Genomic DNA, 27,220 nt, shown 5'->3' on the forward strand with positions numbered 1-27,220 from the left:
ATAGACATTGGTATATACCTTTAAAGAGAAAAAAAATCAATGTAAGATATTTTTACATCAAATCAGAGTTTAAATGAATATGTAATGTTTGTTATATATACATCTATATATATATGTGTGTGTTTATGTAAATATATATAACATTGTTGTCGATGTACATGTAAAATCCGAAGGAAACGTGTTACAAAGATTTGTGTTTATGTTAATTTGTATAAATTAATTCTAGCCATTAAACTATTGATAAGTGTTATTAAAAGCAACAATGAAATTGTATTTGTTTTGTTTATGATCTGTAAACATGAATATCACAAATATATCACTTTTGCTTCACAAATTTGAAATAAGTTTATTAAACTAGATCCAAAAGTGTTGATTGCAACATGCACGTTTAGATATTTGGGAAATGATTCATTTGCATGTTGTTAAAAGACAAACACATTAGTGTGAATGTCTGAAATAAATACTGGAGCCATGGAGCACATGAGCAGACTCATCGCATGGCTTAAATGATAACTCAACTCAATCATCTAAAAAGATTTTCAAGCATCCACAAAATATATTTGCTGGAATTTACTGACATGTACTAAAATATACTCTTGTGAAATCAGAATTGTAAAACACTAGAAACTTTATTTACCAATGTTTTTATTTGATCAAGAATAATGAGCAGACCCTTTAGTTTTGATTTAAAGAAGGGGAGATGTCTCCTTATACCTCGTTCACATTTGCTCTACAGTGGCCATATCGAAAACAGTTTTTTTTTATTCAAACCACCTATATGTAGCTGGCACACACAATGTTAAACGGCTGTTTTCGAATCACTGTATGGCCGCATTAGAGCAAATGTGACCGAGGTAACTTTCACAAAACATCCTGTGTGTGCCCTTGCGAGGGAGAGGGGGGGGGGGGGGTATGGTTGTATAAACTTCTGTGTGTGTGTGTGTGCTTGTGTGTGTGAGAGAGAGATAAGGGTTGAAAGAATTACAACAAAAATCAAAAAAAGGGGAAGAGTGAAAGTGAGTCTTGTGGAACAGGAAAGTGAAATAGAATATCTTTGCGAGGTATGGGGGTGGGATAGTGAAGGAAGACTAGGCCTACAGATGCATGCATCACCATGGATACTGTAAAAAGGGATAATTGGGCAGATGAGAGGGAGAGACAAGCACATGACGAGGTTAAGATGGGAGGGGTATATAAAGAGCTGCAATTATGTGAAAACCAGGGCTCTTGGAATGACTTTCTTTTTTTGAAATGGGTTCTGATGTTATTTTGACAAGCAAATAACAAGGGTTTCACTTCAACATGTATGTCATTTTAGTCCCGAGAAAACCGACAAGCAAAAACAAGGGTTTCACTACAAAAGTCCTGAGAAATTTGCCATTTATCTTATTTTTATGGGGGGGGGGGAGGGGTGAGATTTATTGGTCTTGATTGACAAGGTATAAACCCTTGCAGAATGGGTATTTTGCAAAGGGGGTCATCGAGGCTTTCATCCCTTGGTTCTTCTCTCTGTCAAAGTTTGTGTTATGATTAGGATTTTTTTTACACTTTTCATGGCCGGGCAAATAACCAATGGGTATAGGGGAGCTACCCTGGAGCTAGGGGCAGCCCCCCATAGCTCAAATTTTTTACATTGTTTTGGCTGGAAATTTTCTCAAAGTTTTCCAGAGACCTCAATTTAAAGGGACTGAGTTATGGATTATGCGCGATGATGTGAATTGGTATAGAAGGATCTGAAAACTTGAGAGTGAGCTCAGTGTGATTTCAAGTTCAGTGTTGACCTTTATAGCTTTTGGTGTTGGCGTTAGGCCAATTTTTACACGATTTATATAACACTAAACTAAGTTATAATGAAGATGGTCCCGAAAAGTCACTAGTTGTTGAGATGTCAATAATGTGGTCTGGATCAGTTTTACAAACTCAGAATAAGTTTTGGAGCTAAAGGGGAAGCAATCCGACCTCCAACACCAAGACCAACACTGGACTTGATTTATATGCAGTGCTAATAATGCAGACCCAATCAGCGATAGTGAGATAGACGTTGCGAAAGCTCTTTGGTAAGCATTACGGATACGATCAAGGCCATGTTGACTACCGTACTGGTATTTCATGCAAAATGTCCGGATCCAGAGATACGAACTTCGTCTTAACTCATCTTGGTGAATTGGAAGCACTTGCAGAAGAAATTCTCACCGAAAAACAGCAGGTATGTTGTCTTAAACTAACTTTTTAAAGATGCATTAGTGACAATTTTTATCGGCAATTGACATGGCGAGTACGGTACGGTACTTTGCTATACGGTACACAGTACCGGTAGATAAACTCAGCCGGCGCCTCCCCGATGGCGTTTCAGGACAGGAGGCTCCTAACTTAGTAGAAATTATTCACTAGTAATATAAACGGACTTCTGAATTACCCTCCAGAGGCAGGGATTGTAGTTTGTACGGTAGGATGGGGGGGGGGGGGGTCGGGTTTCCGGACACTATATATATTTGAAGCCTTTTTTTTGGTCATTGGATTACACTAAAAATATGAATTCAATGGAAGTAATCATCTTATATTTTGTTCTCTATAATATGATGGGGTGTCCAAACTTCGCGCACTTTTCAAAAATATTCATCAGGCTTAATTTTGTCCACAAATTATTCATAATTTATACAAAACCAATTCAAGAAATAGTTACCACATTGACGGCAAGATCGTAAACTATAAAATCATGGACGAAAATGTAAAGTAGGTCACGGGGTTTCGCCAGTATCGCGATCTCAAAATTCTATTCCGATCGGCGAATGCGGGCTGTGCTTGAAAACCGTTCAGAAAAAGTGTGACCTAACTTCGCGCACCAAAGCTTTTGTGGAGATTTAAACAAAAACTCAAGCTCAAAAAGTGAAATATTTATATCAGATTGATGGCAAAATGCTATGGAATAGGTTAGTACCAAATTTAACTCACATTTTTTATGATTTCTGCTTGTAAAATGGTGATATCGTGATGCTTGTTGCTTTCTTCAAAACGGGCGCTAACGGTGACAAATTTGCCGATCTTTTGCCTATATTTTCATGAATACTGGACTAATCCTAAAGAAACTTTCAGCGAAGGGTAATTGTAGGTCGCTTTTCACATTGATGATGTCAGATTTTAAGGATATTGGCTAGTTTTTGAGATAATGACCGTCCGCGAAGTTTGGACACGCGCGAAGTTTGGACTCACTGCCATACTAACATTTTGTACGGTATACCCAGTTGTTGTGTATCCGACGGGTTGTGTGTCCGGACGATCAATTTTAGAATGTCATTTGGAAAAATTTACAAGCGAAGTTTCATCAATTTTTAGTACAAAATGTTCGGAAATATTATAAAGAACAAAATAGATAATGATTACAAGTAATGAATTCATATTTTTAGTGTAATCCACAGACAAAAAAGAAGGCTTCAAAAAGATAAGTGTCCGGACACCCGACCCCCCATCCTACTAAATTGATGTAACTTTGCTTGTAAATTTTTCCAATGACTTTCTAAAATTGATCGTCCGGACACACAACAAGTACTGGGTAAGGTATACCTATCCGCGCTGGGCAAAATTGAAACTTTTGCCCCCAATAAGGCAATATTTCTACTTTCCCTGTAAGTTCCAGCACTGAATCATTGTATGTAAATTGGCTAGAACCTCAATAAATTCTGACATGATTATACAGATTACAACTTCAAAGTTCAAACCATGGGTTGGGCATGGCATCATAGCCCTGTTCATTGAATGAGCAAGGTGAAATGACCTGGGGCCCATTGCCATAACACAAAGATTAGCGATTAATCGCTGTGAATGAGTGCTTGTAGGTGAGGCTCCAAATTAACTTGTTTTGGTGTTGTCCTGGCCATCAAAACTCATTCATGTTCTAATATTTTTAATGGCCTGAAAAAAATATAAAAAAAACATTTATAATGCAAGGCTCCACATTAACTTTTTTGGGGGGCTACCAAAACCAACTAATTTTTTTTGGTGGCCCATTAGTAAAGTTTGGTGGCCCGAAAACTATAAAGAAAAACGTTAATTAAAAATGAAAACAAAGTAAAATATTCTGCAGTCACTACCACGTACCACTATTCTTTGTAAATCGTGCTTGCTGTTATTTTACTTTGCTTATTTTGTGGTAATATATAATTTGTTCTATCATTGTAAATATGAAATGATTGAAAGAGAATAAAAGAATTGTATTGTTCCCAGGTTGTGTGGACTTTCAATCTCCATATAGACACACACTCATAATGGATAAAACTTCTAAAATATTAATTTTGCAGCCATAACCACTCAGTTTCAATTTGGACTGTAGACCTTGTTGCTATTATCATATTTTGCAAATTGCTTTAGAATCTGATGTGGAATATGTGATGAAATATAAATTGTTCTATCATTGTAAACATGAAATGATTCAAAGAGAATAAATTGTATTGTTCCCATGTTGTGTTGACTTTTTTTGTGATCTACATGTACATGTACATACAGACACACACACATAAATAATCTTATGGTAAAGTTATGTTTATTTCAAACTCAGACACACACTGTTCTTCCTTTTTTCCTCCTCAATTTCCGTAACCTAAGTATGTAGGCTCCAAACTAGTCTTTTTTCTCCGTTGTTGCAACCCAGGCGGAGGGGTGGGGGGGGGGGACTTCCATTGATGAGTAGATGCCATGCATGACCATGGGGTTTCGAAAAGCACCCTTAATTAAGTATTTTCCATGTTCTGAAAATGTACCCCTTCACAAAATTGGTGTGTGAAACCCTACCCTTAACAAGTATTGGATTCAAAACACTACCCTTGAGTATTTAAAGTATTCCCTGGATTGACCCCCTAAACAAGCACAACAATATCTTAATTATGTCATGGACATCAGCTTTACATTTACTTTCATATTTATTATGAGAAGATCAGATATACTGTAACTTACCAATTTTTACGTCCCCATTTTGTCATCTTTGTTTAATAGTAGCTTAGCTACAACATGCATATAGAGGGCGGCATCATGTTGAACCCTGGAGGTGCCGTGGCTGAGTGGTCTAAGGCTCCTGGCTATACAGGGAAAGTCCGGAGTTTGATCCCCGGCTGCGGCACCTATGCCCGTGAGCAAGGCATTTAATCTACAATGCTCTTTTATCTTGCTTTCAAATAAATGAAAATGCTATATATGCATTATTGGTAATTAGGTGTGCACTGTGCACTTGTTAAAAAAAACACACCACTATACCGTACCCAAAACCTAACCCTTAATCCAATGGCAGTGAATAGATAGATCTAAATCAATAGCATTTTGATGATTCAGGCTCCTGGTATAGCAAACAAATAGCCTAATTGTTCATATTGCTTTTGTCCATTTTGTTTTTACTTAGATTGTGGATCTTGATCGGAAGAGAAACCAAAGCAGAGAAGCAGTTCGAGCGCTCAAAAACCAGACAGAATCTCAGAAGAGTAAAAAGGGTATGTAAATGGTGAAATTTCCTACTACAGGGTAATTTTTACAGAATAAAAAAGCTGAAGCATTGATTGTGAATAATTGTGTTTCATTCAGAGTTCCCTACATTAAATGTTACTTATTACACATATTTTCATAATAAGTATTGATTATCAACTGCTTACATTTGGAAAATTCTTCGGTCTTAAAGGGTTTTTCACATTTTGGTATTGATTTCCGGTAAGTCAAAGTGTTGAACTGCTGTTTACATGTAAGCATTTCTGGGGGAGGGGTGTTAAGCAATGGACATTAATATAGGCTTACCTTCTCTGGACTTGGAAAAAAAAAGAAGAATTGTATCCAGATGGCATTGTTGGGCATTACATGAGAGTTCAAAGAATAATAAAAAGCTAGTGAATCCGGAATATGAAAGTTAGTTGTTAGTATGCGCCATCCAGTGGTAAATAGTACACAAGATATAAATTTTGCATTTTTTTTCAAAGTGAACATTCATTTTATGCAAATATTTTTTAAAATTTTATGCATTGTTGTCTGACTGAGGGTTCCTACATAAATGTAGAGTTGTTGCATTCTTAGCATTATTACATCTGTCAGTAAATACTTGTTTCTTTTTCGTATTATTGAATCTGCACACAATTTCAATATTTTTTAGCTTGGCTCCTCTAGCCCTTGTGTGAATAACACTGGTTACACCTGACTGATTTACTTGAGTCCCTTTTATTTCTTCATGTAGAAGTCAAAACATGGGTCAGCTTCGGGAACACTTTCATTAAATTTCCAGCCAAGAATGTCAAGATGATGCTTACCAATGGTGAGTTGCCTGAAAACTTTTTTTTTTGTCTCGCCCACCAGAGGTGAAGGTGAGACTAAGGGATCCAAATGTCGTCCGTTGTCTGTCGTCCGTCCGTCACAAACCTAATGACACATAACTCCACAACCGTAAGTCGGTTTTCAACCAAACTTGGATGGTAGATGGACTTGGGGGACCTGCAGTTATGCTGCTGTCGGAGGTCACGTGGTAATGTCAAAGGTCATTTTCAGGTCAATGTTAAAGTTTACATGCAAGACTCTCTTATGACACCGAACTCCGCAACCGTAAGTAACTTTTCAACCAAACTTGGATGGTAGATGTACTTGGGGGAATTGCATCTCATGCAGCTGTCGGAGGTCACATGGTAATGTCAAAGGTCATTTTCAGGTCAACGTTAAAGTTTACATGCAAGACTCTCTTATGACACCTAACTCCGCAACTGTAAGTCACTTTTCAACCAAACTTGGATGGTAGATGGACTTGGGGGACGTGCATGTTATGCTGCAGTCAGAGGTCACATGGTAAGGTCAAAGGTCATTTTCAGGTCAATGTTAAAGTCTACATGCAAGACTATCTTATGACACCTAACTCCGCAACTGTAAGTCACTTTTCAACCAAACTTGGTTTGTAGATGGACTTGGGGTATGTGCATGTTATTCTGCAGTCAGAGGTCACATTGTAAGGTCAAAGGTCATTTTCAGGTCAACATTAAAGTTTACGTGCAAGGCTTTTATGACAAGTGTTATTCCATCCCAGTCATTTCACAATGAAGTTTCGATACAATTCTGTTGCATGCCCTCGCAAATCACAATATTTCTGGTTATTTTCATAAGTGGGCGAGACACAAACTCGCTTTTGCCTTGTTTGAACATATTGATCCTGAATGACTGCTTCTTTATTTTTTTGTTGAGGCATTATTTAGGGCATTTTGTACAATTTTCACAGCTGTCAGACACATTGAAAAATAGGGCAAAATGCAGATTCTTTCTCCTTGCCTGAAGTATCTGAATATTCGGGATTACATGTATTATGAAACCAAGCAAAGTGAGGACAGAACTGAGGACTGTCCTCTAAGTACTTTGAATAAAGTTGGTCAGTTGACTATCAGATATGACTCGTACATCACTGTAATGAATGGATCTGCTAGGAATCATAAGGGTCATTAGGATCAACAATCATTAAGAGAATCATTAGGTTGTATTGCTGAGCATCTGTGCTTGATTTGAGCAAGCAAACATTTCTCATTGCACTAAGCATGTGAATTTGAAGTTCTGTCAGAACTAAGCATGTGAATTTGAAGTTCTGTCAGACCAATCTGGTCTTACATATTCACATTTCTTTCTGATCAAGGTTTGAAGAAGTATAGGGATTTGCTTTTATTGCACCAAGAGCTGTTGCAGGAAATTCTGTCTGTCAACTTTAATCTAAATGTTCCCATTTTGTTTGTGTTTATACATCACCTTACAGATCAGAAGAAGCTGGACGAAGAGATCAATGATCTGAGGAATGGATTAAAGCCAAAGGTTGCCAAACTTAGAGAAATGGAAGGTACTGTAAAATTCCTCAATCATATCTGCTTTCAAGTCTTCTATTGATTGGCTCTCTGCATGGGTGATCATTCTCTAAAATTATGTTATCATTTATGGGGACTATAAAGTGAAATGTTTACCTCAAATAGTTGGTAATATCATTTATGGTGTTGGTTTTGTGACAACACCAACACCAGCCACAACACCGTACTTGAAATGATGCTCGGAAAATATGACGTATTTTCCGGCAGTTCATGTTAAGCGCTGGTGTTGAATCTCGTCTGCTGAACCGAGCATCACAGCTGGTCTTGACGATCTTTGTTTAATTTCCCCATTTACTAGCACCAACCCCCAGGGATTGGGAAAATTGTGATTTCAAGTTCGGTGTTGGTGTTGGTGAATTGAAGCCCACGAACAGGCGAACAGGACAAAACATCCCCATAAAATTAGATTTTTACAGTAAGGATGAATGCAAATCATTAAAGCCTTTAACAATTTAATGGACAATAATGTTTACTCTTTCTGATTATTAAAGTGATTTTAGCCTTTGCATTCTGTACGATGAGATTTTACTGTAATTTCTCTGCGATTTCACTTTCATCATTGACAAGTTCTAGCATAAAGTTGAGATGATGCAGCAGCACAGAGGCGTGACGTCATAGTCTATCGATAACGTGATGATTGGTACATGTATGGTTCCTCTGAACCCAGCTCGGTGTTGGAGCTCTGTTCAGGAGCGTTTTCACGGTCTGTACACCAATACCAATATACCGAACATCGTACTTGAAATCACCCAAAGTGATAACTTTCAATATAATTTGATAGTCTCGTGTGTGTATACTTGATCCCCCCCCATTAACCTTCGGTTGTTTGGAAGGCACACAAATTTGAATGCATGGTTTGTATCCAACCTGCTCTGTTCTGGGTTTATATTCATAATCAGTTCATATTCATAATCAGTTGGACTCCTTCTTAGATACTCTATTAGGACATGGTCTAAAGCTGTATGGTCTACCCTAATTTTGGTCTGATGATTGTTCGGTCTGAACTACACCTGGTGGGTGTTTCATAAAGCTGTTTGTAAGTTAAGAGCAACTTTAAGAACGACTGGTGATCCTTTCTTCTGGAAAATGGTATATTCACTGGCGATGGTTAAGCACGTAAGAAAGGTTCACCAGTTGTTCTTAAAGTCGCTCTTAACTTACGAACAGCTTTATGAAATGGCCCCCTGGCCTAATACCCAATTAGTCTAATTGTGATTTAGTCTAATGCCCAGTTGATCGAATCTCTACTTTGTCTACTTTTTTTTTTTGCTTTGTCTTTTTGTCAAATGAAAATTTGATTTGATAAATATTTCATCTAATAGACTGAGTGGTGATAGACAAAGTATATATTATTCAAAGTGGGTATGACCTAAGTGGAATTCAGACAAAATGGTAATTGGTTTAACCCTATCTAGGCTGGGGGGGGCCTCAGAGGCCCCTTCCTCAACGATTTGCTCAATATTTTTGACCGTGTCGCTCGCTGACTTTACTTTCAAGTCTTGCGCATCTTTTGAGACCAAATTTGTGATTATTTTTAGTTTTGCTGGTCTTAATGGATTTATTCTATGCCATTTATGATCTCTAAAGAGTCCCCGATAAAGTTCATGAAATGAACAATGAAAAACAAAAGGTAAAAAAACAAAGAATTCGTGAGAAATTTCAAAAACCAATATGATACAAAGGACATTGATCTGATGTCGCAATTTTTTATTGCTTTTTATGAAAGAATGTAGATTTTTTATTAATGAAGTGATACTTTCCTTCGTTCTTTCAGGTCAAGAAGAGAAAAAGGGGTTTGATCTGAAGGCAATGTCTCGGGATGAACTGAAGGCAGTGTACCATCCTACGGGCTTCCAAGGCAACACCTGATGGCTTAGATTAAACCAAGATGGACACTGCAGTCAACAGAGGAACAGTCAGTCCTGTACATGACACCATCAATAGAGGGAGTCTTCACAGATGGTTATTCAGGTTGTACTGGCTACAGGAGTGGCCATGTCCCTCTAGGAAGCATGTTGCCATGAGAGCATTTGAGAATCCGTGTGGTATTCACATGAGTTAAGCCTAAAAATTCTCCAACTTAAGAATTCTCCCCCAAAATACAATTTTAAGTTAGCAATCATAGTTCATCTGGAAACATTTTCTTCAGTCACTGTGTCATTCACACAAAAGTATGATTCTTTCATACTTTAAGGAACTTATGCATTAAACTAAGATTAATTGCAATTTGGGAGCCCTGTTTTTTTTTTGCAGTATTCTTGATCATCTATATTTCAGTATAGATACATATATTCTTACTAATTACTAGTTCCCTTGATAATGTGCATTATATTTATGTACTGGATTGCTCTCAGATGTTAATCGTCATCATCTTTTTAATGTGAAAATATAAACTCATTGCCTTTAATTGATAGGAATCAGAGATTCCCACAATATTATACACAGGAGAAACTTCTGAAAATGCACATACAAGTGAAAGTGATTGTTTTTCCTCCATTTTTTTAATGCATCTTACATTTTCAGAGAAGGTAATTAGAAAAAAACCCTGTTTTTGAGTATTGCTCATTTGTTATCATAGTTTATGAATAAAACGATGCAAGCTTTTTGTCCCCTTTATATTGTAGTAGGATGTACCTGCTTTGACCGTAGTAGTATTTTGGGGGGAAGAGAATGAAGGACTTGAGTGAACTAAAATCACAAGATGATATCAGAGTTAAAAGAAGAGATATTGTTATCAACACCTTAGCTTGAATAATATATGAATAAAACATTGAGTGATACATGGCAGAATGGAATGGAAAGAGAGAATGTATTAGAGAAGAAAGTATGAAGGGGGGGGGCGAAATGGGTAGATTAGTCTGCAAGCACAGACCTCTATTTGACACTTGAACCAATAACAGGACTAGAGTGAAGACTAGACTCCCAAGACTCTGTGTCAAATAGAGCCAGCCACAGTACAGACTGAATCTAGTCTCACTACTTCAGACTCTGCATTATGCAATATGCGAACTACTAAAGCAAATGGTTTGTGCCTGCAGACTATCATATGGGTAGGTAGATTAATAGACAGATCAATGGAGAGAGTGAAAAAATAGTGAGAAGTAGGAGGGGAACATCCTGAAAGAGAAAGTGTGATGTTAAAGGGGTAGTTCACCCTGAAGAAAGTTTGTTGTAAAAATAGCAGAAAAAATACTGGAGAAGGTTTGGGGAAAATCCATTAAATATTAAGAGAGTTATTGTAATTCAAATTTTAGAATTGTGGCATTATAAACGAGCAGCTGCCCCATATGTTATGTAATATAAACTATGAATTTCCATTTCTTGAATGATTAGTGATAACTTACTTTTGTTTTCATTTTAGGAAAGGATCATATGCATGGGTGTGATATTTGTATATTGTTATACTGAAGTTACAGTAATAACCATTTTCAATTTTCTGAGAAAATGATATTTCATTGATTTTTGGGTCATACGATGTAAAAAAGCTGCTTGCATGTGACATTGCAAATAAAAAAGTAAAATTCTAATAACTTGTTTTATTCTTTGATGGATTTTTCTCAAAACTTCTGCAATATTTGTTAATTTTTCTTCTATTTTTACAATAAACTTTGTGTTAGGGTGAAGTTTCCCTTTAAGGGGAGAGAAATAAAGATTAGTATAAAGATGAAAGTGAGAGGAAGAGAGGATTGGAAGGGTACGTGTGGGGGTGACATTTTCTTGAAAAAAAAATAGTAAACACAGAGGCCCGAATTCTGAACTCGGGTTTAAATTAAACCCTGGTTTAAAGTTGTGGTTTAACTATGGATAGCCAATGGGACTGCAAATCACTAAAATACACATACAATTCATTAAATGATATAACACTCAAATTGTTCATAATTGTCTGGAATGATAACTGAAGTATTTTGAAGTATTATTCTTCGTTTTAAAAGCAATAGGAAACCAAAAAGTAAACGTGAAAAATAATATAGACAAAAATTTTGAATGCTTAATTGGCTCCCCATAATTTTAGCAGAGTAATTAGACCATGGTCTTAGTTAAACCTGACTTCAGAATATGGGCCATTGAGAGCGGACAAAAGAAAATTTTCTAGAAAAAAAAAGGTGTGAAGTGGCAGAGGAAGAACGATTGGTAGATGCATCAGAGAGAGAGGTGGGGGTGCTGCAAAAAGAATGAACACAGGCCGCAGAACGGTTTTCAAAGTGGGGGGCTGACCATGCTAAAAATCAGAATTATATGGTAATTTTTACGTTTTTGTACACGGTTTTGGAAAAAAGTGGGGGGCTGAAGCCCCCCCCCCCGGTTCCGCGGCCCCTGATTAATAATAGGAGGATGTACATGTAGGGAAGAGGAGAGTTGATGACTGTTTGAACATATTCCGGAAAACGTGAGGACAGATTTTCTTTCAAAGTTGAATAACAAGTTAGAGGCACCACCCCCCCCCCCCCCTGAGCCTACATCCGAGTCCCGGGTCGCGCCGGCCGGCCGCTCAGTGATCGGAAATTTATAAGGCCGGCCGGCCAGGCCGCGCCACTAGCGCTAGCGCGCGCTTGCTCAGCTTGCTTAGCCGCTAACCAGCTACCGCGCCGCATATGCATATCGGACTACTCATCATTCACACGCGGTCACGCTCATCTAAGATTTTTTCACCAGAAAATGGATGACGACTTAGATGATCTCCTGAACGAGGTCGAAACCAAGTTCTGTACGAAGTCCCCAGCAAAGTCAGGGTCAGAAGGCAGGGCTATTAGTGCGAATTCAAGACTGAAATCGAAGCCAAAACTGAGCAAAAGGTATGGGTACATTAATTAGCTTGTGGCTGCCATGGCTACATGATACACTATTTTACGCGGGGAGCATCGGCGTAGGCTGTAGCTGGCTAGACTGCAATTATGCATGGCTGGCTCGGCGCACGAAAGGGTCTTTTTAAGATCGATCAACACCAAGCCAGGCAAGGACCGTCTTTCGTGTCGCCCATCTTTTTGATGTGCTGCTGTATGCGGGATATTTCTGAAATGTATGATAAACAAATGGCTAAACTTTGGCCTTGGGAAAGACTTCAATATGTCCCCCCACTAATTTAAAAAAATAGTTCCCGGGCCAAAACCTCCTTCTGTCTTTCTCTTTTAATCTTCTTTTTTTATTTCTTACTTCCGCGTTCCGGTGGGAACTTGGATTCGAACCTCTCACTGCAGAACGAAGCATCTCCAGTCTGTCGCCTTACTCACTGAGCTAGCAGGAATTGTTGAAACATGGGTTTCATAACAATTATCGTGTGTGTATTTGAGTTTTGTCAGACGTGTATCAATCAGATATGATTATTTACGTCTGGGACCGACCTTTAACGTCACCATCCGAAAGACGTGACCAGGGCTCGAACCTCTGCATCAATTTGTAACTTCCCCACAGCTTGGATTACAGGCGCACGCCACAACGCCCAGTTATCAACCGATATTACGACTAGTCTACTCTCCAAGAGTATTGGGTATTTATTTTTCTGACTAAATAAACCGATGCCATTGGGAATTACACACACTCGAATTTTTGACGGAATAAAGCCATATTTTGGTATGTATCCGACTTTTCCTTCTTAAATCTCTTAGATATATGTTAGATAATTCTTGATAAACCTCCATATTTTTTTTCAATTTTAGTGGAGGGGACATATGGAAGTCTTGCCAAACTGGGAAAGCTAGCATTTAAATCAATTTGTATATTCATGTCATCATGACATTGATATAAATCTATTCTAGACCTATATCACAAACAAAGAATGATCGAATCAACGATATTGTTTACTTTAATTTAAAGTTTAAATGGATGAATAAAACATGTTTGCAAATGCAGGTATGATGGCCGGGGTGACCATAATTTGCGCACATTTTAAAGATTGTTAATAATGTTATGAAGTTGATTTTCAATCAAAAATTTCTCAGTTCACACAAAGGTAAGAGTTGCATATGCATCCCCCACAAAAATTGAAAATAAAAACATGGAGAAGGCTCAGAATAATATATCTAGCCCTTCTATAGAACATATGATGGGGGAGTGGAAATACGTACCAAATTATGGCTTTTTTCCGCCAAATTTTGAGCAGGATCTAGGGCGTGTAATTGTCCATAGACATGATAGACATCGGTTTATTTAGTCAGTAAAGGGTCTGTGAGAGTGTGAGTCCAGACTAGTCAAACTATCGGCTGATAATCGTTAAAATACCCCTTCCGGTATCAGTGCTTCTCGCTAGCACAGCAGGAAAGGTCTTGACTGCGGATAAAACGAGGTGAGTTCGAGTCCCAACTAAGGTAAGTAACAGTAAAAAACATAGAATAATCTGAAGTGAACGAATCAGAAGTCTCAACAATCGTTTGTTATTTTTGGTGGGGGTGCATATGGAACTCTTTCCCACACAAAATTAATCAAAATCATGAATACCAAACGGAAGGCAAGATCCTAAAGTCAAATTCGCTTGACGGAATTATAAAGTAGGTCAAGGGTTCCGCTGGTAGTGGTATCGCAATCTCAAAATTCACGGCAATCGACTAGTGCGTGCTCAGCTGAAAAAGTATGACCTTAATTTGCGCACAATCGTTGTGCAAGGATCTAGAAAAGAAATCAAGCAGACAAAGGTAAGATAATTGTATCACATGGAGGTTAAAATGCCATGAATCCGGTTGGTATCCATGGTATCACATCTTACTTATTTGGAGACCTCCGCTTGCAAACTAGTGAATTATTGATGCTTGTCGAGGTCAAATTTTCTCGGAGCTGACGCAAAAGGTCTTCGAGAAAGTTATTGTACTGGGTATAAGTCGGTCTTTCTGTTGGTGGTATCATTTTTTCAAAATATTAATCGGATATATCAAGGTATTATCGCCCATGCGCGAAGTTAGGTATCGCGCAAATTAAGGTCACACAGTGTGACCTTAATCACACTACCATAATTTACTTAAGATGCGTTTCACTTGGCGCATCATAATAAATGGACAACACGGAATTGACGGTTCTTGCAAAGACCCTTTTGTGCAATTGGCCCTTGGATTTTACTGGGCAGTGCAGGTAGCCATTCTTGCCAGAACTCTGATGACATTCTTGAATGATCTTGTGAAATCAGGTATAGGCCAATGCTCTGGAAACGATTTATTGAATGGAGGTGCTGATGTTAATTTGCAAAGCCCCTACCCCCCCCTCCTAAAAAAGGTTGTCACTAAAAAAAGTTAAAAGATTGAGGTTATTTTGGTTCCAAGATATTTGAAAAGCAAAAAAAAAGAAAGAAAAGGGTTTCACTACAAAAAGATGGTCATTTGGGTTATATTTATTTATCACACCTTCAGAATTAGGTGCTGCCTATGGAAAATAATACACGCAGCACCCCCATGGAAAATCTTAAGGGTGCTTCCACTCACACGTACTATTGAATTGCGAGGTTAGCATGCTTTAGATCTAAGCTAACCTCGCACTGCAAACATGGTTACCCAATGGATTTTTGAGTCGTCGGGTAACATCGCTTCATAACAGGAATAATGTTTGCCAAAACTTGTTCCGCTACTCACCAGGGCTCATTACGGTGATGGGCTATCCATTTTCAACTTTTTAATTATTTGTTGGTCATAAAAAGTGCATATAAAAATGAGCATACCTCGGCCTGGGAAGTGGCTTAGCATGTCTCTTCCACGAAAATAAAATTAGTAATAGCTAGATTTATAAAGCGCTTTTTGCCAGAGGATAAAAAGCGCTGCTATTATTACACCGGCTTTAGCTCGAGCTACCATCACTGGCACTCAGTGCATGCAAGGAATTACTCCTGCTGGGTACCCATTCACCTCACCTGGGTCGAGTGCAGCACAGTGTGGATAAATTTCTTGCTGAAGGAAAATAAGCCATGGTTATGATTCAAACCCACGACCCTCTGTTTCAAAGGCGAGTGTCAGAACCATTAGACCATGACGCACCCAAATAAAAGGGATCGTTGTTTGGTGGTGCTAATATATTTCGTAACCTTAATTCAGCTTGTCAGTATTTCATTTAAATTCATTGTATGCGCACATCCTATGATTGATTGATGAAATATGGACACCAATAAATGCAATTACTTCAAAAAAGATACTTTTAGATTATTATTGCTGACGATAAAACTTTTTGGAAAATATTCAAAGTGACGCATGAAACCAAAAATTCTACGTTCCTTGAACGAAGCCAGCAGGGAGCTACTGTTTGTTTGTCAACAAAAGTTCTACCAAAGTCTATACAATAAAAAGATTGGACACTTTGCATCGATTTACATGTAAAATAATTCAAGTGCTTAGTCTCTCCTTAGTTGTATCCCCGGACGACCACTTCCATTCACGAGTGGATACCATGCGCGACCATGGGGTCTCGAAAAGCACCCTAAACACGTAATTTCCATATTCTGAAAATGCACCCCTTAACAAGTATTGGCGTGTGAAACCCTACCCTTTACAAGTATATGAAACAAATCTTGGCAAATATTCCTGAAATGAACCCCTAAACAAGTACAGGAATGTTTTATTGTTACGGGTCGTTAATTCGGTCGTCGGATTTACCTTATTTGGTTTAGTACGACCCCCCTTCTACACCTCGCGCAAATCGGACTCTAAACACGAAGTGTTGGGGCAAAAAGGACATCCTTTATAAAACATTTTAATTTTGTTTAATCATCCCCGCAAATTCGACCCTAAACACGTAATTTTCCTAGCGAAATAGATACCCTTTTTTCATAATTTTCGTGTTTTTGACACCCTTATCACGTTACCTACGTAACGCAGTGTTGTAGTCAAGGCTCAAACCTCCAAGGCTAAGGCCAAGGCCAAGGCTTTAATACCCAAGGCCAAGGCTTCAATAACCAAGGCTGAGGCCAAGGCATGGAAACCCAAGGCCAAGGCCAAGGCCTGAAAACCTCAAGGCCAAGGCCAAGGCATTTCAATTGTACAATATATGGAAAAAAAAGACAACAATGCTTAGGCGGCATACATGACACACAGGACCAAATGTATAAAAGGTGTGAGCGAGCAAAATTTTTACCCTTGTACATTTAAAACGAAAATAATTTTATGATAGATCATGTAGATTTAGACATCAAATTAAAATAAACATATCAGCATATAGTTACATTTGTACAATTCATTATTGTTCTAGGCGATTCACATTGCAATAATTATTATTACCAAGGTGATCTGATCATGGCATGCCCATTCTCAACATGTCTTTCTCCTCTACCTGGGACAGGGGAGGCAGAATGTATTTTTTTGGGGGGGAGGTCAAAGCCAAAAATGCACTTACAGTATAAGTCAAAATGAGAATTTTGGTGCAGTTCAGCAAAGCTTTTTTAAGTGATTTCTAATTGATAAGACAGATATTTTGATTTAGGCTTTAATTTCCCGCTATAGAAAGCATAGCGAGCAAGTGGTTTTGAAAAAAAAATCAATTTTGAAGTTGTAAAACTCGATTTTGGGTCAATTTAATGGTGCCAATCACTGTTAAAAGGGCATCCTTGCGAGACGTTGTAATAAGAAATGAAATTTAAATATTTTGAGCTGTTTTTGTAATCATGAAATAGGTGTGCATCTTACTAAACAAATTAACGCGAGCACAAAACACAAGCAGAAATTTTTAGTGACCAGAAAAGGAAGCTGTTCTGGACTGCATTTAGTGACTCATAAATAGGATACATAACTCACCAATCAAAAAAATGCGAGCGCAAAGCGCGAGCTCAAAAATTTGTAATATTCCGATCTAAAAACTAGACATTCTAAGCATTTTTTTGTGTAAATTGAATGCGAACCTTACTTAACAATAATTTATGCAAGCACAATCCAAAATTTGTTGATTTTGAAACCTAAAATTTTGCTCTGTATGCCATGCTTGGCCCCTCAAAATTTTTGGCTCATCATGCCATTGATGCCATAGCCCATTTGGAAATGACGAAATTGAAGTTTGTGTTCAAGTTTACCGAATCTTTTCAGAATATCATTAAGACTTAAAACATTCTTGTTGGTCAAAGAAAATAATAGAAGGAAAACCTAATGGAATAGAAATCAACCTTGTTATCATTCTTTAGAGTAAGCTATTTTTAGAGTATGAAAATTGTTGTCAAAATTGTAGTCAGATCTGTCAGAATTATTCCTGTCATAAAATCACTATAATCAGTGGCGTACCGTGGGTCACGGCATTGGGGGGCACCAGCAAAAACTTGGAATTGCCTAGTGAGCGCGCAAAGCGCTCCCAGTTGCCAGGTATTCTGAACTAATATAGATATTTTTATAAGGACAGTGCCAATAAACAGACATGTATCTCACTAGTCAAATAATGCGAGCGCGAAGCGCGAGCTTAAAATTTTTGATATTCAAACCTAAAAAGGGACATTACAATCAATCTTTTGTAATCATGATACGTACCTGTCTCGTTAAATAATGCGAGCGCGAAGCGCGAACTGAATTTTTTGTAGATATTGACCCCAAACAGGAAGATTTTAAGGACTATATTTTAGGAATCTTTTATCTATTAAGATTATACACATCTCACCATAGTCATCTAATGGGAGTGCCAATAAGCGCTTGCTGATTTTGTTAGAATTACATCTAAACATGCACATAAAGCACTTGTAATCATGATTAACAATTAACATACCCATCTCACTAATCAAATCTTGCGAGCGTGAAGCGCGAGCTGAAAATTTAGGAAATTCAGACCTGAAGAGGGGCATTTTAAGGCTTGTTTGTAGGAATTCAAGAAGGACTTACATAGTTCACTAACCAAATGATGCGAGCGCGAAGCGCGAGCTGAAAATTTTTGATATTCAGATCAGAAAACAGAAAAAGGAAGATTTTAAGGACTCATTCTAGGAATTGATGGAGAGCAGACTCTTTCACCAATCCACTACTGCGAACGTAAGCACGGACAGGAAATGTTTTATATTAAGACCTTAAAATGGGACAATCACTTACAGTATTCATGAAAAAGAAGCATACTTTTGTACATGTAAAAGAATAACTCGAAGTGCGAGGAAATATATTTGGTAGTTTGGTGTATATTGACTTGAAAACGGGAGGTTTTAGTATAACAGGATTATATATCTCGGTAAACAGAAAATGGGAGCACCAGGAACAATGAAGACATATGCCCTGAGCAAATTATGTTTCATTTATATGAAAAAAATGTTTCTTATGTAATGTAACATAACATAATTATAACATTATAATGAAAATTGTCTTCTTTCCCACTACGTTTCTCTTCCTTTCTCCCTCTTTTCCTCCTTTTTTTAGTCAGCCGATGGGGGGGGGGGCACGTGCCCCCATGCCCCCCTGTAGCTACGCCATTGACTATAATCCTAATCGTAATTATTATCATTATTATTGATATTGTCATTATCCTTATTAGTCATGATTACGTCATATTACCAATAAATAATATTAATTTTCATCACTTCTCTTTGTTACATAATTATGTGATGATAATTGCAATTGATGGCACTGCTAGGTACACATACTGCTTCTGCTGCTGCTGACTGGTAGTATTTAGTGTCATTAGATGTACAGAACAATTGAAACATTTATAATTACTTGTATAAAACAAATGAAAAGTACAAAATACAAAATGCCTTGAAAAAGCCTTGAAAATGCCTTGAAATTTCAAGGCTCAAAATCCTCAAGGCCAAGGCCAAGGCCCTCTCAAGGCCAAGGCCTGAATGTTCAAGGCCAAGGCTTTGAAAAAATAGGCCTTAAGGCGCCTTAAGGCCAAGGCCGAGCATCAAGGCACTACAACACTGACGTAACGTGCCCTATCGTGAAAAAGACACCCTTTTTACGTGTTTTTTTGGTCGCGCATGGTATCCACTCGTCAATGTAAGTGGCCCCCCCCGGGGTAGTATCTTTAATATGAATATGAATCGCGCTCCCTCTTAAGATGAAATCTTCGGGAAATGCGAGTAAACTCCATAGTTCATAATCAAGAAGAGAAATCAGCGCTTAAATGTAGTATTTTAGGAAAATTAGTGGAAATTTAATGTTATTGTTGTTAAAATCTAAGAAGTCTATATAATTCTTGTCCCATGCAATTGTTGCATGTGAAGTGCCTGTGATTTTCCTGTGCACGGCGGCATGTAATGCACCTATGGGTGGGGTGCTTCAGCGGGGAGCACCCCCGCTTCCCAGGGCCATGGTATAGGCTGTATAGAATGGTTGAAACTACCCCTTATAGACCACCTAATTTTCTAAGCATCGTATCTGTGAAAATATTTATCAGTTTTAGCTAGTTTTTGTCTCATTTGTGCAGAAAATTGAGCAGATCAGATTCCCATGGTTTGATTGACGACTGCAATTCTATTCGCGTATATATCAGCGAACAACGAATGCGACGATTTAACATTTGCTCTTTTGTACCCTTCTTTTGAAACCGACCACCCGTGATTCACTAAGTTTACGGCTGATTTTTGTCGAGGTGGCGAAATATTTGGACTCTTCCAAATCAGTTCTATGATGTCAACATGATTGTCTCAGTACTTCCACCTTTTTCTCTCGGATTCTTACATGAACAACTGTTTTTCGGCAGGGTTTGGGTCTGGTCAATACAATTTTTATGAATTCTACCAAAATTTACCTTTTTATCCTTCTTTTTCTCTTGTAAAATCGATTGTTACTGTTTCTATGGACACTGCGCCTACACTCCTTCGTGTATCTTTTTTTTATACGCAATGATTTTAATGCGCGCAAGGTGGTCGGTTTCAAAAGAGGTGGTCTATAGGACAGAAAGGGGTAAAAAAAATCTATCTTGATCCATGTATCACTCCCAAAAGCCCAAGGGCAATCCACCTAGATGGCACTCGGCAAAAATTTAACAACATTAACAAGTAGGCTTATCGAATTGATGGCTGATGTTGCCTAATACTAGTCTCTCTCTCTCAATCCGGCTCAGCTGAGCTGAGTTGATCTGACAATTTTGTCTCACCTGCGAAGCAGAGTGAGACTATAGGCGCTGATTTTCCGACGGTGGCGGCGTCAACACCGAATCGTAACCGAAGGTAAAGTTTTTGAAAGGACAGCATAACTCAAGAAGTATATGGACCTAGTTCATGAAACTTGGCCATAGGGTTAATCAAGGTCAAAGGTCATTTAATGTCAGTGAACTTTGGCCAAGTTGGGGGTATTTGTTGAATTACCATCATAACTTTTAAAGTTTATTGGTCTAGTTAATAAAACTTTGAGAAAAGAGTAATCAAGTATCACTGAACATCTTGTGCGAATTTCAGGCCACTAGCCAAGGTCAAAGGTCAATGAATTTTAGGGGTATCTGTTGAATTACCATCATAACTTTGAAAGTTGATGGATCTGATTTATGAAACTTCTACGTAAGAGTAATAAAGTATCACTGACAAGTCTTAGGTTGCATGATCAAGGTCAAATGTTATTTATTGTCAATGAACATAGTATTGTATCATTATATGAATGGTGTTTTTTGTGAATAATTATTGTATAGTAGTTTTCAAAGTCGGCACTGCTGCTATATTGAATCGCGCATTGCAGGTGACACTGCCAGAGGCGCTGCACTTGTTAAGAACCAAAATCCATTCATTGCCAATCATACAATTCCAATGGCAATGCTACATGTCTTTTGATATCAAAGACTCCTAACTCACTTATTTATGCACTAGCATGACAACATCTACATTTGATTTTCTAATTTTTTTTTAAACCTATAATTGCTATTGTTCTTTCTCTGACCATTTCATAATTATTTTCTTTCTTTCCTCATTTTGTCTTTCAAATGTACTACTAGTGCTACTGCTAAATCAAAGGAGAAGGATGAGCTAGATTCTATCATTGATGACATCATAGATGTACCGGAGCCTTTGGTAAGACAGAAATTTAAAGATTGATCAGGAGGGGGAGAGTAAGAATTAATTTGTCCAATACATGAATAAACAAATTTTTTTTTTTTAGTGCAATTCTCCACTATGTCCACTTTGAGTTGTTGTTTTGGTTGTAGATGGGTGTGTTTAGGTGTGTTTGATTTAAAGCAAAGTGCATTTTTAATAGCTTGGCAGTGATTAGAAATGCACTTTGAAAAAAAGAAAAATTATTACTCAAAAGTTTTATATTTGCCTACGATTAAAAGTAAATTGTGAGAAAGTGGAAATCACTGATAATGTGAGAAGCTAGAAGTAGCCCTAATATGTATATTTGTCATGTATAATTATTTTATGTATTTTCCTGTATTTGTATTGTCTCTAAAGGTCATTACTTTCAGGTTGCAATTTGACTTTAAATAGTCTTCTTTTCTGTATTGATGGTTTTTGTAGTTCATTTTGATTCTGTAATTGTTCTGATGTTTATTTTTTGTGTATTTATTTATGGTGACTTTATGCATAGCACAGAATGTTATTTCACCTTTTTTTTGCTTTTGTTGCTTTCATTACATAGTGAAAATTAATTTGAATTGAATTGAATCAGTTGCTGTTCATTTGATATATTTATCCCTTTTCAGATAAAAGTATAGGAAGCTTTTGTTACATGATTGAAGTTTGTCTTTAATCACTTGAATTATAATCAACAAAAATGGGAAATTTCTAGTACAAATGAAATTTGCTTCAAATCAACAACAGAACTCGGCAACAGGTCACTTTGTCACTCGACCATCACTTTATTTTCTTTGTTTTGCATTATATTTCATCGTCAAAATGAAAGGTATTTGATTCTAAGAGAATTAGTATGTATTATGCATTATCCCATAGGAGACCATTTCACATCGATCAGGACCGCCATCCCAATCTTCCTCTTCTAGATCAGGTGGTGTGAATGGGGTATCTTCAGAGAGGAGATGCTTTCCGGTATACCTAGGTGGTAGTTCAATAGCAATGGGTGTGGGATCTACAGTTGTACAGAAGTAAGTATACTTCCTAAGAACTTAATAATTCCTTGTTGATAATAAAACTATTCAGGATATACATGTATATAAGGAAATCCAAGAATGTACTATAAATAAGGAAAATATTACATTAGTGAAAATTTTACATTTTCACTGATTTGAGAAGGTTTGTGTCCCTTTTATCCTTTCCGTATATTTGAACCCATTCGTTTTATGTAGGAAACATTGTATGTGGGAATGTTTTTTTTCTCTCTCTCTTTTGAGTCTTGAGGGGAGTAAGGGGGGGGGGGGGGGGGAGGTAGAACTTAGATGACAGATAACCCCTTAAAAAAAGAGTACAGTGTACAAAACTACCAGTGTGTAGAAAATTGCCAAGACAAATTTTCAGAAGTATTAACTATAATTATTTTTTCTGAAATGGCTGTATCAACCTAGTTTATTGCATAATTTATGTAAGGTTTTATCTCTGTTCTTTTTTTTTCTTTTTAAAATTCTTTAAAATGACTGACACTTGTTTCTTTGGGTTAATGAGGATGAGATTCTCTCCTGGGTATTCCCTTGTATTTTATTAGTTATTCCTAGTTCCCAGTTGAGTCATTAACGTCCAATGTTAAGTTTTGGCCAAGACCCAAGGGAGCTAATTACAGAAGCATAATTCTAGCATTTTAGACTAATCATATCTGCAAAGAAATGTTTTCATTCAGATCTGATAAAGATCATATTACTTTGGTTTCTATATTGTGTGGCTAAGAATTATGAGTGTGTATATTTTTGTGTTGGTGGGAGGGGTGGGGTTGTTAGTCCAATCTTCAAGCATAATATATTACTTATTCTGCAAATTCATTCTGGGCCTTGGTGTTTCATTTACAATCCATTTTTCAGTATAATGCTTTTTGTTAGGAAAGGGTAAGGAAGATTATATAGGCCTACCTTTCATTCCCTTTAAAGGGATGGTCTGGGCTGAAAATATTTAGAGTAGAATTCACTGAGCAAAATGCTGAAAATTTCATCAAAATGGGATAACAAATAATAAGCTTATTGAAGTTTAAAGTTTAGCAACATTTTATTTTTTATTTTGTGAAAACAGTCATCATGAATATTCATTAGGTGGGCTGATGATGTGTCATCTCCACTTTCTGTTTTCTTATGTCATATAAAATCATAATTTTGTTCATTATTTCATACTTGTGTGAATAATATGTCTCCCTTATAATGAAATAAGTTGCAGCAATAAATACATAATGCACTATCAGTTGTCAATCCAATTTTTCTAGATCTTGGAGGAAAAACTTTGAATAAACCTCTTTGAATAAACCTAATTTCATATAATAGAATACAAAAGAACAAGATGTGACATCAACAGCCCACCTAATGAATATTCATGACGACTTCAACAGCCCACCTAATGAATATTCATGACGACTGTTTTCACAAGACATTGCTAAACTTTTAAATTCAATAACTTTGTTATCCGATTTTGATGAAATTTTCGACATTTTGCTCAGTGAATTCTACTCTATTAAGCTACATGTATATGTACTTTCAGCCCGGACCATCCCTTTAACATATCTCCTTCCTGTGTGAGTGAGTGGTGCATGTCACCATTTGTTCTAATAACAGATTGTTTGATATCCAGATCATCCAGTACCACAATGGCTAACCCATTTGATATTTTATCATTATACATGTAGTCCAGTCTGACACCCATGGTCAACTTTTTATTTTATGACAAATGATCCAAAATTGCAAATTTGATCACTTACCTTTCGTAGTTAGTTTTCCATTTCATTAAACCATGTGGTATCTTGACAGCTGTTGTAATCAGAAAGAACATTCAGTTTGGTAATGTGTAGTGATCAAAATGTGATCAGCCCTACAGGAAATGATCCCACTTTGGTTATTGAGCAAACAAGTTAGAGATGAAAATAGGATGACATCTTGAGACCAAATGCAATATTATAGAGCATCCCATTTAAAAGTAGAACCTGTTCCAGAGATAGATGGCAATCATCAAATGAGTTTTTATTACAGATTTGACATTAATAGTAAGAGTACAATCTCTCTCTTTATTTGAGCACAAATACTTAATGAATCATTTGGACATGGTAGATTACAAACAATAAAACAAGGCTTTTAGAAGCAATGTGTTTTACAGAAACTTATCTGTAAATTTTTAAAGAAGCATGAACAAAAAACACAAGAAATGAACCTTCTGCGCAACTTTATGTTGACTTTCATTTTCCTTCTCTTGTTCCTCATACATGTGTGAAATATTCAAATCATGTGAGAGAAGTTTTCAAAATAAAGAAGAAAACTTCATGAACCATTTGCCTGAGCTGGAAAACATAACTCAAATTCCTGATTTCCTTTTTTTTAAGACACTGTAGACAAAGATACATTTCACCTAATGTCAGGTCAACATGATGCAAGACAGGTGAGAATTTAATTCATCTCTATTTTCCTTGTGATTCCAGAGCCTGTGATCAGCTGCGATGTACCTCCTGTGATTTCAAAATAGTGTTTTATGATGATTATGAATGGGACCAGAGCTGCAATTATCTCTTCTTCAGGAATAATGTTCCAGACTTCCAGAAACTGCGTGCAAAACTCAGAAAAAAGAAAGGTTAGTATCGCCATTTTTTTTTCAGGAATACTTACCATAGTTAATATTGCAGACATAATGAATTCTTATATTATTTTAGGGCGAGGCCAGTGTTCTAACAGGTTGCATATGTTTAATGTTACAGGACAAGTGAAAAAATGAAAAATCTCAAGTCAATGAGAGTGGCTTTGATGGGCCAGTCAAAAGAATTTCCATAGCCATCTACCACCATGGCCTTAGATAAATTGAAGCCCTGCTAATGGTTGGTCATAGATGGATAGTACTTAATGTTTTACACATATCTCATATCTTTTCTACTACATCACATTAGATAGAAGGGTCATAAAGTTCATTTTCCAGAAGAAGGCTGATCATGAATTTACAGGAATTCATATTACCTCCACAATCACTTGCATTTTTAGCAAAATATCATTTTTTTGGTGATATTCAATGTTATCTTTTCATGACAGTTCCTTCAATGTCAACTGTTTTTTGTCTCACATGCATAGCAGTGTGAGACCATAGGCACCGCTTTTCCGACGACAGCGGCGGCGTCAACACCAAATCTTAACCGAAGGTTAAGTTTTTGAAATGACAGCATAACTTAGAAAGTATATTAGAGTAACCAAGTATCACTGAACATCTTGTGCGAGTTATAGTAGTTTTCAAAGTTAGCACTGCTGCTATATTGAATCGCGTGATGCAGGTGAGACGGCAAGAGGCTTTCCACTTGTTTTTTAATCTTGTGTTTGTTTTGATTAATTTTTTTTATCTGCTTTTTTGTTTAACAGGTTGTAGAGCATATGCATGCCAGTGCTGCTGGAGGTCAATCAGAACTCTAACAAATCTTAGCGAGGATCATGATCTCAAATGGGTTTGTGGGAAGCATGTCAGGTGACCTCTGATGCCATTGTCCAGGTAGAGGGGGCATTAGATTGTGGCATTAAATATTAATGAAATGGTTATCACAGAGAGAGAGAGTGAGAGAGACAGAGAGTTTGAGTGTAGGAAATTTGGTATAAGCTTATTACACTTGACTATAATTAGTAAAGAGAGATAGATGTTTTTTTATAGCTAAAAAAAAAACATTGCTAAGCCTCATGCCTCAAGAATTCTATGTCAAAGAAGTAACACATGCATTTATTTTGATAACTTTAACAGTTTTTGTGTTGATATTCTGGGGGGTGTTTCACAAAGATTTAAGTATGATTTAGGGTCGCACTTAAGTGCAGTCGCATACATGATATGCGACGCGCAATCATGTTGATCAATATGCAGTAGTGGGCTCCCCTCGGCATGATCTGACCAATGCAGTCATGCCTTTACTTCCGCACAAAACTCTGCATTTAATTACGATTCAAAGTCACACTTAATTCTTAGTGAAAACCCCCCCTGGTCAGATAGGCTAGGGGAATGAAGCAATAAATATTGCCTTTCCCATTTCAATTGTGGGCATTGAAACATATCAGACATTGTTTGCAGGATGTGAAATATCCTATGGACATTGACTATTGCTAGAGGCTTATATCACCCTGTATGTAAATGTGAAGTGTTTTGACAAATGATCATATTCTAGCAATTAATGGTTTTCATCATTCAGGAATCCTATTTTTCCATATCTCTAGAGGTGACAGAGAAAAAGAATGTATTGTTAATGGGCAAGTATACCCCAGTCAAAAGTTGATTTAAATGTAGAAAGCAAACTAGCATTATAGGCCTACTGAATATTTCATCATAATTGGATCTAAAGTAAGAAAGTTATGACATTTTGGATAAAGCTTTGATTAATTTTACAAGTCATATGCTTCTCCTGGTCGATATGCAAATGAGGAGATTGATGACATCACCCACTCACCATTTCTCTTGTATAAAATATCAAGAATAATTT

General features: G+C 37.1%; 2 protein-coding genes across 3 annotated transcripts; both read left to right on the top strand.

Annotated features, from left to right (window-relative positions):
• The first annotated feature begins 2,037 nt into the window (after positions 1-2,037).
• Positions 2,038-10,041, top strand: LOC121409378 (p53 and DNA damage-regulated protein 1-like). The gene is made up of 5 exons (XM_041601313.1): positions 2,038-2,206; positions 5,387-5,474; positions 6,203-6,280; positions 7,748-7,828; positions 9,628-10,041. Exons 1-5 carry the CDS (start codon positions 2,117-2,119, stop codon positions 9,720-9,722), a joined length of 432 nt encoding a protein of 143 aa, XP_041457247.1. The 5' UTR covers positions 2,038-2,116; the 3' UTR covers positions 9,723-10,041.
• A 2,457-nt stretch (positions 10,042-12,498) lies between these two features.
• LOC121407215 (protein C8orf37-like) lies at positions 12,499-26,407 on the top strand. Of its 2 annotated transcripts, none has more exons than XM_041598178.1 (5): positions 12,499-12,646; positions 21,642-21,717; positions 22,597-22,748; positions 25,205-25,353; positions 26,124-26,407. In XM_041598178.1, exons 1-5 carry the CDS (start codon positions 12,510-12,512, stop codon positions 26,228-26,230), a joined length of 621 nt encoding a protein of 206 aa, XP_041454112.1. In that variant the 5' UTR covers positions 12,499-12,509; the 3' UTR covers positions 26,231-26,407. The 2 variants fall into 2 exon arrangements, with proteins under 2 accessions (XP_041454112.1, XP_041454113.1); XM_041598179.1 differs by lacking the exon at positions 12,499-12,646 and adding an exon at positions 12,836-12,870.
• The last annotated feature ends 813 nt before the right edge of the window (positions 26,408-27,220 follow it).

Source organism: Lytechinus variegatus, chromosome 2 (assembly GCF_018143015.1).
Source record: "Lytechinus variegatus isolate NC3 chromosome 2, Lvar_3.0, whole genome shotgun sequence".
In the NCBI taxonomy this organism is placed as follows: Eukaryota; Metazoa; Echinodermata; class Echinoidea; order Temnopleuroida; family Toxopneustidae; genus Lytechinus; species Lytechinus variegatus.

Bases quoted from the DNA above. Each gene is read 5' to 3' on its own strand.
- LOC121407215 (XM_041598178.1), top strand. From the start codon at position 12,510: ATGGATGACGACTTAGATGATCTCCTGAACGAGGTCGAAACCAAGTTC. The intron at 12,647-21,641 runs GTATGGGTACAT...ATGTACTACTAG, and splicing joins AAGCCAAAACTGAGCAAAAG to TGCTACTGCTAAATCAAAGG. The intron at 25,354-26,123 runs GTTAGTATCGCC...TTTGTTTAACAG, and splicing joins AAAACTCAGAAAAAAGAAAG to GTTGTAGAGCATATGCATGC.
- LOC121409378 (XM_041601313.1), top strand. From the start codon at position 2,117: ATGTCCGGATCCAGAGATACGAACTTCGTCTTAACTCATCTTGGTGAA. The intron at 5,475-6,202 runs GTATGTAAATGG...TTCTTCATGTAG, and splicing joins ATCTCAGAAGAGTAAAAAGG to AAGTCAAAACATGGGTCAGC. The intron at 7,829-9,627 runs GTACTGTAAAAT...TCGTTCTTTCAG, and splicing joins CAAACTTAGAGAAATGGAAG to GTCAAGAAGAGAAAAAGGGG.